General features: G+C 47.5%; 1 protein-coding gene across 1 annotated transcript; it reads right to left on the bottom strand.

The window, feature by feature from the left end:
* Positions 1–7,312: 7,312 nt before the first annotated feature.
* Positions 7,313–11,082, bottom strand: LOC118387899 (extracellular calcium-sensing receptor-like). Its single transcript, XM_035776759.2, has 6 exons — positions 10,861–11,082; positions 10,470–10,758; positions 9,331–10,143; positions 8,939–9,166; positions 8,515–8,638; positions 7,313–8,325 (listed from the first exon to the last, which is right to left on the bottom strand). Exons 1-6 carry the CDS (start codon positions 11,064–11,066, stop codon positions 7,409–7,411), a joined length of 2,577 nt encoding a protein of 858 aa, XP_035632652.1. The 5' UTR covers positions 11,067–11,082; the 3' UTR covers positions 7,313–7,408.
* Between the last annotated feature and the right edge of the window lie 742 nt (positions 11,083–11,824).

Below are 11,824 nucleotides of genomic sequence, written 5' to 3'. Positions count from 1 at the left end.
GGTCCTAATCCAGGCACTTGTCATCTCCCGTCTTGATTACTGCAACTCGCTGTTGGCTGGGCTCCTGCCTGTGCCATTAAACCCCTACAACTCATCCAGAACGTCGCAGCCCGTCTGGTGTTCAACCTTCCCAAGTTCTCTCACGTCACCCCGCTCCTCCGCTCTCTCCACTGGCTTCCAGTTGAAGCTTCGCATCCGCTACAAGACCATGGTGCTCGCCTTGTGAGGGGAACGGCACCTCAGTACCTCCAGGCTCTGATCAGGCCCTACACCCAAACAAGGGCACTGCGTTCATCCACCTCTGGCCTGCTCGCCTCCCTACCACTGAGGAAGTACAGTTCCCGCTCAGCCCAGTCAAAACTGTTCGCTGCTCTGGCCCCCAATGGTGGAACAAACTCCCTCACGACGCCAGGACAGCGGAGTCAATCACCACCTTCCGGAGACACCTGAAACCCCACCTCTTCAAGGAATACCTAGGATAGGGTAAGTAAGGGTAAGTAATCCTTCTCACCCCCCTTCTCACCCCCCCCCAACAAGATTTAGATGCAAGTGGCTGTTCCACTGGTTGTCATAAGGTGTATGCACCAATTTGTAAGTCGCTCTGGATAAGAGCGTCTGCTAAATGACTTAAATGTAAATGTAAATGTAAATGTTATTGAATATCATGCAGGATAGCATACTGACTCCCCAGCCAGAGATATGAGACAATATGACAATGTACTGTCTCTCTACGTCCTCCCCAGATAATGCTAGATAATGCTAGAAACCACTTCCATGGTCCTGATGTAGCACTATGTAAGTTCATATCTGGCTGGGGAATCTCCATTGCTGTAAAATTTTTAAAAAGCCTCTCTTCCCATTGTGAAATTTACAGTATGTAAGTAGTGCAAATGCTAAAGAGGAAAATGTTAGAGGGAAAAGCATGTAGCTTTTGTATTCATCGTTCTGTTGCTGTATTATCCGACTACAGTGAAATCATTTATTTTACTTTAAGTGATTTGCAATAGATAAAGGTCACATTTATAGAGCGGTATATAGGAAATAAACCTCAGATGTACAGTTGATTAAAGTAGATTAAAAGATCACTCATAATATTGAAAACAATAAAACTCACATCTTACACCTTGGTGGGTCTGGTAAACTCTGGAGGTTGTGGGTACCCTGCTGTCACTTCTTACACCTTGGTGGGTCTGGTAAACTCTGGAGGTTGGGTACCCTGCTGTCACTTCTTACACCTTGGTGGGTCTGGTAAACTCTGGAGGTTGGGTACCCTGCTGTCACTTCTTACACCTTGGTGGGTCTGGTAAACTCTGGAGGTTGGGTACCCTGCTGTCACTTCTTACACCTTGGTGGGTCTGGTAAACTCTGGAGGTTGGGTACCCTGCTGTCACTTCTTACACCTTGGTGGGTCTGGTAAACTCTGGAGGTTGGGTACCCTGCTGTCACTTCTTACACCTTGGTGGGTCTGGTAAACTCTGGAGGTTGGGTACCCTGCTGTCACTTCTTACACCTTGGTGGGTCTGGTAAACTCTGGTTGGGTACCCTGATGTCACTTCTTACACCTTGGTGGGTCTGGTAAACTCTGGCCAGGTTGGGTACCCTGCTGTCACTTCTTACACCTTGGTGGGTCTGGTAAACTCTGGAGGTTGGGTACCCTGCTGTCACTTCTTACACCTTGGTGGGTCTGGTAAACTCTGGAGGTTGGGTACCCTGCTGTCACTTCTTACACCTTGGTGGGTCTGGTAAACTCTGGAGGTTGGGTACCCTGCTGTCACTTCTTACACCTTGGTGGGTCTGGTAAACTCTGGAGGTTGGACCCTGCTGTCACTTCTTACACCTTGGTGGGTCTGGTAAACTCTGGAGGTTGGGTACCCTGCTGTCACTTCTTACACCTTGGTGGGTCTGGTAAACTCTGGAGGTTGGGTACCCTGCTGTCACTTCTTACACCTTGGTGGGTCTGGATCTCTGGAGGTTGGGTACCCTGCTGTCTAGAGCTCTGGAAGGTGAAGATGCCTCCGACGATGAGTCCCCATCCTAGTCTGGATCTGGATCTGCCCTGCAGCCTGCAGGCTCCAGCAGCAACAACAGGACCAGCTCCAGCAGTGGAACGGCTCCGGGCTCCGTAGTGTAGTCTAGAGCTAGGGATGGATCTGTAGTGTAGTCTAGAGCTAGGGATGGATCTGTAGTGTAGTCTAGATCTAGGGATGGATCTGTAGTGCAGTCATAATCTAGGGATGGATCTGTAGTGTAGTCTAGATCTAGGGATGGATCTGTAGTGTAGTCTAGATCTAGGGATGGATATGTAGTGCAGTCATGATCTAGGGATGGATCTGTAGTGCAGTCTAGAGCTAGGGATGGATCTGTAGTGTAGTCTAGAGCTAGGGATGGATCTGTAGTGGAGTCTAGAGCTAGGGATGGATATGTAGTGCAGTCATGATCTAGGGATGGATCTGTAGTGCAGTCTAGAGCTAGGGATGGATCTGTAGTGTAGTCTAGAGCTAGGGATGGATTTGTAGTGGAGTCTAGAGCTAGGGATGGATCTGTAGTGCAGTCTAGAGCTAGGGATGGATCTGTAGTGTAGTCTAGAGCTAGGGATGGATCTGTAGTGCAGTCTAGAGCTAGGGATGGATCTGTAGTGTAGTCTAGAGCTAGGGATGGATCTGTAGTGCAGTCTAGAGCTAGGGATGGATCTGTAGTGCAGTCTAGAGCTAGGGATGGATCTGTAGTGTAGTCTAGAGCTAGGGATGGATCTGTAGTGCAGTCTAGATCTCGGGATGGATCTGTAGTGTAGTCTAGAGCTAGGGATGGATCTGTAGTGCAGTCTAGAGCTAGGGATGGATCTGTAGTGTAGTCTAGATCTAGGGATGGATCTGTAGTGTAGTCTAGAGCTAGGGATGGATCTGTAGTGTAGTCTAGATCTAGGGATGGATCTGTAGTGTAGTCTAGATCTAGGGATGGATCTGTAGTGCAGTCTAGAGATAGGGATGGATCTGTAGTGTAGTCTAGATCTAGGGATGGATCTGTAGTGCAGTCTAGAGCTAGGGATGGATCTGTAGTGCAGTCTAGAGCTAGGGATGGATCTGTAGTGCAGTTTAGATCTAGGGATGGATCTGTAGTGCAGTCTAGATCTAGGGATGGATCTGTAGTGCAGTCTAGATCTAGGGATGGATCTGTAGTGCAGTCTAGAGCTAGGGATGGATCTGTAGTGCAGTTTAGATCTAGGGATGGATCTGTAGTGCAGTCTAGATCTAGGGATGGATCTGTAGTGCAGTCTAGATCTAGGGATGGATCTGTAGTGCAGTCTAGATCTAGGGATGGATCTGTAGTGCAGTCTAGATCTAGGGATGGATCTGTAGTGTAGTCTAGAGCTAGGGATGGATCTGTCATGCAGTCTAGGTCTAGGGATGGATCTGTAGTGCAGTCTAGATCTAGGGATGGATCTGTAGTGTAGTCTAGATCTAGGGATGGATCTGTAGTGCAGTCTAGATCTAGGGACGGATCTGTAGTGCAGTCTAGATCTAGGGATGGATCTGTAGTGCAGTCTAGATCTAGGGATGGATCTGTAGTGCAGTCTAGAGCTAGGGCTGGCTCTGTAGTGCAGTCTAGAGCTAGGGCTGGCTCTGTAGTGCAGTCTGGAGATAGGGCTGGCCCTGTAGTGCAGTCTAGAGCTAGAGCTGGCTCCGTAGTGCAGTCTGGAGATAGGGCTGGCGCCGTAGTGCAGTCTAGAGATAGGGCTGGCCCCGTAGTGCAGTCTGGATCTAGGGCTGGCTCCGTAGTGCAGTCTGGATCTAGTGCTGGCTCCGTAGTGCAGTCTGGAGCTAGGGCTGGCTCCGTAGTGCAGTCTGGAGCTAGGGCTGGCTCCGTAATGCAGTCTGGAGCTAGGGCTGGCTCCGTAATGCAGTCTGGAGCTAGGGCTGGCTCCGTAGTGCAGTCTGGAGCTAGGGCTGGCTCCGTAGTGCAGTCTGGAGCTAGGGCTGGCTCCGTAGTGCAGTCTGGAGCTAGGGCTGGCTCCGTAATGCAGTCTGGAGCTAGGGCTGGCGCCGTGGTTCGTACTCCTCACTGCTCCTCTTTTTATACTCTCTGAACCCTGCGTCTGTCTCAGAGCCTTACCACAGAGGCCCTGTCTGTCGGTGCTCCCGCCCCTTACTCCTGTCCCCGTCCACATCCTGCCCACACACCCCTCAACCTGGCATGTAGGAGCTGTGACACGTCTCTGAGGTATCGAGAGCATGACATAGGGGTGTTAAGAGAGCATAGGAGAGACAGCCAGCGCCGGGCTACCCAAGTCCTCACAGTGAGGACGCATGCGCCCTGCATGATTTACGCTGTAGATGTCTCTAACTACGGTACCGTAGGTAGTACCGTAGTGTCCACAGTCTAAGGGAACACTGGAAAGATGTGGCACATACATATCCGGGCACGTTGCTGCTATTTGATGTGATCCAAAGCTCTGTTACAGCCGTTCAAATTCACAGATGTAAAAATGTGTGGCGGCTGCAGTCTGTGAGATGTACAGAAAATAAATCAGGGGGTTTATGCAATCGACCTTTACTTGCCGAAACCATTTGCAAAAGAAACACACAAAAAAACAACAACATGAAACTGGACTCATTGAGGGTATAAATTTGTACCCATAACTAGATCTCCTTTCTTCACCAGCTGGGGTCGATGAGGTTTTCAGTCTGCAAAGGTCAACTGTCCTTTTAGAAGAGCTTTATCAGCAACCAGGAGAGGATGAGGCACCACCATGGACTCTCAACCAGGAGAGGATGAGGCACCACCATGGACTCTCAACCTGGAGAGGATGAGGCACCACCATGGACTCTCAACCAGGAGAGGATGAGGCACCACCACGGACTCTCAACCAGGAGAGGATGAGGCACCACCACGGACTCTCAACCAGGAGAGGATGAGGCAGCACCATGGACTCTCAACCAGGAGAGGATGAGGCACCACCACGGACTCTCAACCAGGAGAGGATGAGGCACCACCATGGACTCTCAACCAGGAGAGGATGAGGCATCACCATGGACTCTCAACCAGGAGAGGATGAGGCACCACCATGGACTCTCAACCAGGAGAGGATGAGGCACCACCACGGACTCTCAACCAGGAGAGGATGAGGCACCACCATGGACTCTCAACCAGGAGAGGATGAGGCACCACCATGGACTCTCAACCTGGAGAGGATGAGGCACCACCATGGACTCTCAACCAGGAGAGGATGAGGCACCACCACGGACTCTCAACCAGGAGAGGATGAGGCACCACCACGGACTCTCAACCAGGAGAGGATGAGGCACCACCATGGACTCTCAACCAGGAGAGGATGAGGCACCACCACGGACTCTCAACCTGGAGAGGATGAGGCACCACCATGGACTCTCAACCAGGAGAGGATGAGGCACCACCACGGACTCTCAACCAGGAGAGGATGAGGCACCACCATGGACTCTCAACCAGGAGAGGATGAGGCACCACCACAGACTCTCAACCAGGAGAGGATGAGGCACCACGGACTCTCAACCAGGAGAGGATGAGGCACCACCATGGACTCTCAACCAGGAGAGGATGAGGCACCACCATGGACTCTCAACCAGGAGAGGATGAGGCACCACCACGGACTCTCAACCAGGAGAGGATGAGGCACCACCACGGACTCTCAACCAGGAGAGGATGAGGCACCACCACGGACTCTCAACCAGGAGAGGATGAGGCACCACCATGGACTCTCAACCAGGAGAGGATGAGGCACCACCATGGACTCTCAACCAGGAGAGGATGAGGCACCACCATGGACTCTCAACCAGGAGAGGATGAGGCACCACCACGGACTCTCAATGGCACCTGTCCAACCCCAGTTATCCCAGTAGGTCCCTTTGTATTACAATGGTTGGGATAAAGTGACAGGCTGATATCTGGGTACATGGTTCATGTGATAGTATAGTGTATTTTTTGTAGTATAATTGCTAAAGAGTAGGTTTAAAGAGATTCGGTCAAATAGATTACCCTGCCCTGGTTTAGGCCTCTTCGTATGTAAGGAGAGGGCAGCATTTTCTTGTGTTTATCTACAAAGCACTAATGCAACAAAACAAAAAACGTCCTGTGTATCTGTCATCATTAATTCAATTTAGACTTACAAATGAACTAACCTGGTCTCCGGATTCGATTTACACTGGAGGCCCCTTCGGTCTCCACAGAGTTGGGTTTTTGCATCATTTACAGAGAGCTCTCTGAAATGAGATGTTCTGATCCCCTCCCGTGGTCAATTCAGAGACATGATCAGAGACCTCTATGTTAATAATTAATGTGTCTGCTTTTCTGAATGTGTTTTGTAAATTTTGTATATTGTATGTTGTGTGTGTTTGATGTATTTATGCAGGACTCATCTGTAAAAAGAGAGCCTAGTCTTAGTATGACTTCGCTTTAAAAACATTTAAATAAAAAAATACATTTAAAAATACAAAAAGAGGCACGTTGCACTATAAAATGGAGTGCAATGGATCATAGTGTTCTGTTTTTGTTTTCAAAATGTATTGAGGACTATTGTTAACCCTGTAAGCACCTTGCAACTAACCAGAGGTCAGTTACATTACAACGTAATGGATTATCATTGCCCCCAACCAAATGAATTAGGACTTTTTCATTGTTTTTCATTTTTTCAAATTCTTGATCCTGTGCAGTTTTAAATCAAATGTAAACACCAAAACATACATTTCAATTTACTTTAGAAGAAATAGCGAATCATGCAAAGGTGGTCACTATTTGACAGAATCTGTATATTACAGTATACTGTGTCTTTGGATGGGAAGCTGCCACTGTTGTTGTTGTGTTAAAGGATGAGCTTGGGGCCTTGAGGTGTTTACTCCCCCGGGACTGTGCTCTGTGGCATTAGCAGCAGCTCCTCTGTACCTGGAGAGACACATCCCACTGTACGTGTGTGTGTCAAAGGGACTGCTTGTCTGTACCAGATGGTTACCTGTCTGTCTGTCTGTCTGTCTGTCTGTCTGTCTGTCTGTCTGTCTGTCTGTCTGTCTGTCTGTCTGTCTGTCTGTCTGTCTGTCTGTCTGTGCACACAATAACTTATGGAGACAGCCTCTCTATCTTTGACAATGTCCTAATGTTCATGTTTCAATATCTATTATTTCACAAAAGGTTTTTGTTGATTGTGATTTATTTAAATACACACAACACTAAAAGCACTAAACACTAAACTAAGTAAGTGACTTATATTCTTTTGAACAAGGTTCAAACATGCAGCAGTTGTTGTCCTCACAGTTTACTCCAGACCATTTGACAAACAGTATATCAATTAGTAGGTATATCAATTAGTATCAGTATATCAATTAGTAGGTATATCAATTAGTAGGTATATCAATTAGTAGGCCTCAACATTTTCTAAAAGATGTTAATGACGCATATCATTGGGTGTTTTCCCCATCATATGTTTCTTGGTGTTTTGCTCTGGCCTCAGCAATATAATGAAACATTTAGGAGCAAATATGCAGAAAAGTAAACCAAAACTAGAGGCCAGAATGGCAAAGATCTCCACAGCTACAGTGAACTTCCCAGGAGAGCTGACATAAGCTGGGATAAAGGTGATCCAGACTGCACAGAATATGAGCATGCTGAAGGTGATGAATTTGGCCTCGTTGAAGTTATCAGGCAGCTTCCGAGCCAGAAAAGCCAGCACAAAGCACAAGAGAGACAGGAGTCCTATATAACCCAACACAGCCCAGAAACCAATAGCTGATCCCACATTACACTCTAGAATGATCTTTTCCTGATACGTTTTCATATTCTTGTATGGGAAAGGAGGGGAGACTGTTAACCAAAGAGCACAGATCAGGACCTGTATGAGAGTGAAAGCCAGAACACTGAGTCTCTGCTGTGGAGGACCAAACCATTTCATGACATTACTGGCTGGAAGTGTAGCCCTGAAGGCCATCAACACCACTATTGTTTTCCCCAGAACACAAGAGATGCAGAGGACGAAGGTGATCCCAAACGCTGTGTGACGCAGCATACAGGACCATTCAGAGGGCCGGCCAATGAAAGTAAGAGAACACAGAAAACACAGAGCCAAGGAGAAGAGCAGCAGGAAGCTCAGCTCAGAGTTGTTGGCCCTGACAATGGGGGTCTCTCTGTAACAGTAGAAAATGAATGATGTCATCACAGTAAGAGACACCCCTAGCAATGAAAACAAGGCCAGCAGTGTCCCCATGATTTCCTCATAAGATAAGAATTCAACTTCTTTCGGACGGCAGGAATCTCTGTACTTGTTGGACCAGTATTCCAGCTGGCACCTCATACATTCGATGGAATCTGAAGTTAGATGGAAAAAAACAAGTCAGACTCCACTTTTACAATCGAAAAGCAATTACATACTAAGATCGATGTCTGAAATATGACATCATTTAAAATGTGTTTTTTTTAGGAGCGTGCCTCTGGGACCCGTGTCGATTTCTGAGTGACTGTTTCAGTGAGCCGTAATGCCGTGTGTTTGCTCATCACCTGTAGCGTTGCTGATCTCTCCGTCTGAACATGGCACACAGTCAAAACAGCATACGGGCTTTCCTTTCTGCACAGCCTTACGAGTGCCTGGGGGACAGCTCTCACTGCACACTGACACAGGTATCTTTAGGGGACAGAGAGCATACATATTACTGTAAATGTTACATGTTTTACTCCAACAGGGTCTGTTACCGTTTTCACTGCACACTGACACAGGCACCTGATGCACAGAAAACAGTGAAAACAACCACAACAACTCAATCAAAAGCAGTGTAATGACAGAATCATGTTTTTAATATACTTGTGGACACTTAGATCCTAAAATGTATTTTGACCTAGAATATGAAGAATACAAAATAGTTTTTGTATTCACTGTAGAATATATATATACAGAGAGAGATGTTTGAGTGACTAAGAGCCGCACCTTTTTACTACGTCCTCTCCATATGACGCTGACGTTATTCATCACGAACTGGTGGCCTTTTGGCAGTGCGGCATCATAGGTACCGACGGTGACTCCATCCATGGTGCCTGGGTTAGTGGTTTGTAAGTTAACCAGTTCGTATCTTGCCGGTGAGTCTCCATTACTGTCGAAAAACACTCTCTCCCCCTCTTCTGTTGTGAAATTCACTGTTTGAAGGTAATACAAAACCTTTTGTGTTTTTTTTGGGGGGGGGGAGAAATTACAAAAATAGTTCAGCTACTAAAAAAGTTGAAGAAAAAAAAAACGCATAATCTCTCACCAGTGTATTTGTTTATGATACGTAATGTGTGACAATGAAAACTAGTGAATTCTCTTGACTGGTTCCTGCTCACCTGCCAGGGCTGTATGCGTGTGGGTTGAGCACAGCTCCCGTTAGAGAAGGGTCCCCGGCTCTCCTCACATGTCAACAGGTTGTGGAGGGCGTGAGCTACAGCGTACACAGACTTATACACGTTATTAGTGAATGTGAACTCGGACACATCTGTGAACCTGTTCTGCACTTCTCTTAAACTCTCAGAGCCGTTGCATGGCTTCCTCTTAGGTTCTGTAGTCATATTGAGTGAGCAGTCGAACACAATCTCCCAGAAATCCCTGAGAAACATGCTGTCGGGGAAGTGAGAAGGGTGGACGTCCTTCAGATGCTCTCCCAGCCCAGGGATGTGAGCCCTGGTCACCGTGAAGCCTATGGCGCCCAGCAGGGTGCTGTGTCCCTCGATGGCAGTGAGAGAAGGATCTGTGATCCACGCATCGCTGCCGATCCACTGCAGTCCTGTGATATTGTGCCTGTAGAGCTCACTCACCAGAACCTTGATCTCCCTGTGGGTCATGAAGGCCATGATGACCTTTGAACTGGACTGTTTAATAATCTCCACTATCCTGAGAATCTCATGGCGCGGACCTGTCTGCTCAAATGCCTCAGAGTATTCTATACACACTCCCTCCTCCTGTGCAGCTAGCATGAAGGTGGCGAGGCCTCTATTCCCATAGTCATTATCACTGCTTATAGCCCCCACCCAGCTCCAGCCAAAGTGCTTGACCAGTTGGGCCAAGGCTCTGCTCTGGTAGAAGTCACTGGGTATGGTTCTGAAGAAGGAAGGGAACTCCTTTCTGTTACTCAGACACCCACAGGTGGCGAAGTGGCTGATCTGTTTTAAGTGAGGGTCACAAAAGACAGTTTGTGACGTTAGTGACAAAATATCACACCACTTCTGAAACTGACAGCACATCTTATCACAGAACTTCTGAATATGACAACACTTCTAAATATCACAGCACTTCTGAATATGACAACACTTCTAAATATCACAGCACTTCTGAATATGACAGCACTTCTGAATATCACAGAATAGATTATACTGTAGATACTTGTGCATTTGATTTAAAAGCTATGTGAAGTAGTAATTTGTTCAAGCTGACATTGTATTTACTAGGCAGTTTAGGTTGTTCAATTTATGTTAATTTTGTATCTTACCACTGGTATTTGAAACCTCCCAACCATCTGTGCCATTCCGATAGTAGGTGTTGATCCAGAATGCCCAAGGATGGCCTGGACTGTGTCCGATTTAGTGCAGTTGTTGTCATTGATTATGCTCTTCTGTCCGTTCACCAGAGCCATCGCAGCTCTCAGTATATCCATAGTGCCACAGTGATTGTAGATTTTGTATCCAAGCTTAATGCCTGGAAGAATTTCATAGTTTCTGTTGATCTCCTCAATTGCAAAGATCATTGTTTGAGCAAACCTGAATTCTCTGAAATTATAACTAAAAAAAAATGTGCAGTTAGAAATGATTTCATACACGTTAAACTTCAAAAAACAAAAAACAACAACGTTTGAATCAAATAAACATAATGAATATACCTACTTTATGCATCTACGAATTTTAGGGATTGTCTGAAATGTGTCTATGACCCCATCTTGTTCGGTACGGAACGAGAAGATGCCTCCGATGACAAGGTCCCCGTCCTTGGCCATGTCTGGCAGCTCTGCCCTGTTCTGCAGCCTGCACACAGGCTCTCCCTCCCCCATCACCACCAGCAGCACTGACAGGACCAGCTCCAGCTGTGGCATGGCTCCTGGCTCTGTAGTGCAGTCAGGGCACTTAGACTCTACAGCTCCCGGCCTCAGCCCCATATATAGCCCCTGGCCCCCCGCCCCTGCAACAGGGGTAGCTGCTATGGCTCCATCCCTGGTGTGGCTCCGGGAGGAGGAAGGTCTCAGGAGACCAGGGGACACTCAACCAAACAAGGAATAAAAGACACGTTGAGATGCTGTCTCATTGTGATCAGGATGTTGTTTTTGTTTTGGCATGGTACTCTCTCTGGTTGATGGGAAGGTGGCATGGTACTCTCTCTGGTTGTTGGGAAGGTGGCATGGTACTCTCTCTGGTTGTTGGGAAGGTGGCATGGTACTCTCTGGTTGTTGGGAAGGTGGCATGGTACTCTCTCTGGTTGTTGGGAAGGTGGCATGGTACACTCTCTTGGTGATGGGAAGGTGGCATGGTACTATCTCTGGTTGTTGGGAAGGTGGCATGGTACTCTGCTTGTTGAGAAGGTGGCATGGTACTCTCTATGGTTGTTTGGAAGGTGACATGGTACTCTCTCTGGTTGTTGGGAAGGTGGCATGGTACTCTCTCTGGTTGTTGGGAAGGTGGCATGGTACTCTCTCTTGTTGGGAAGGTGGCATGGTACTGTTGGGAAGGTGGCATGGTACATGGTTGTTGGGAAGGTGGCATACTCTCTGGTTGTTGAGAAGGTGGCATGGTACTCTCTCTGGTTGTTGGGAAGGTGGCATGGTACTCTGGTTGTTGGGAAGGTGGCATGGTACTC

This window comes from Oncorhynchus keta, chromosome 1 (genome assembly GCF_023373465.1).
Source record: "Oncorhynchus keta strain PuntledgeMale-10-30-2019 chromosome 1, Oket_V2, whole genome shotgun sequence".
NCBI lineage: Eukaryota > Metazoa > Chordata > Actinopteri > Salmoniformes > Salmonidae > Oncorhynchus > Oncorhynchus keta.
The sequence above is the reverse complement of the archived record's forward strand: the minus strand, read 5'-3'. Positions and strand labels throughout refer to the sequence as shown.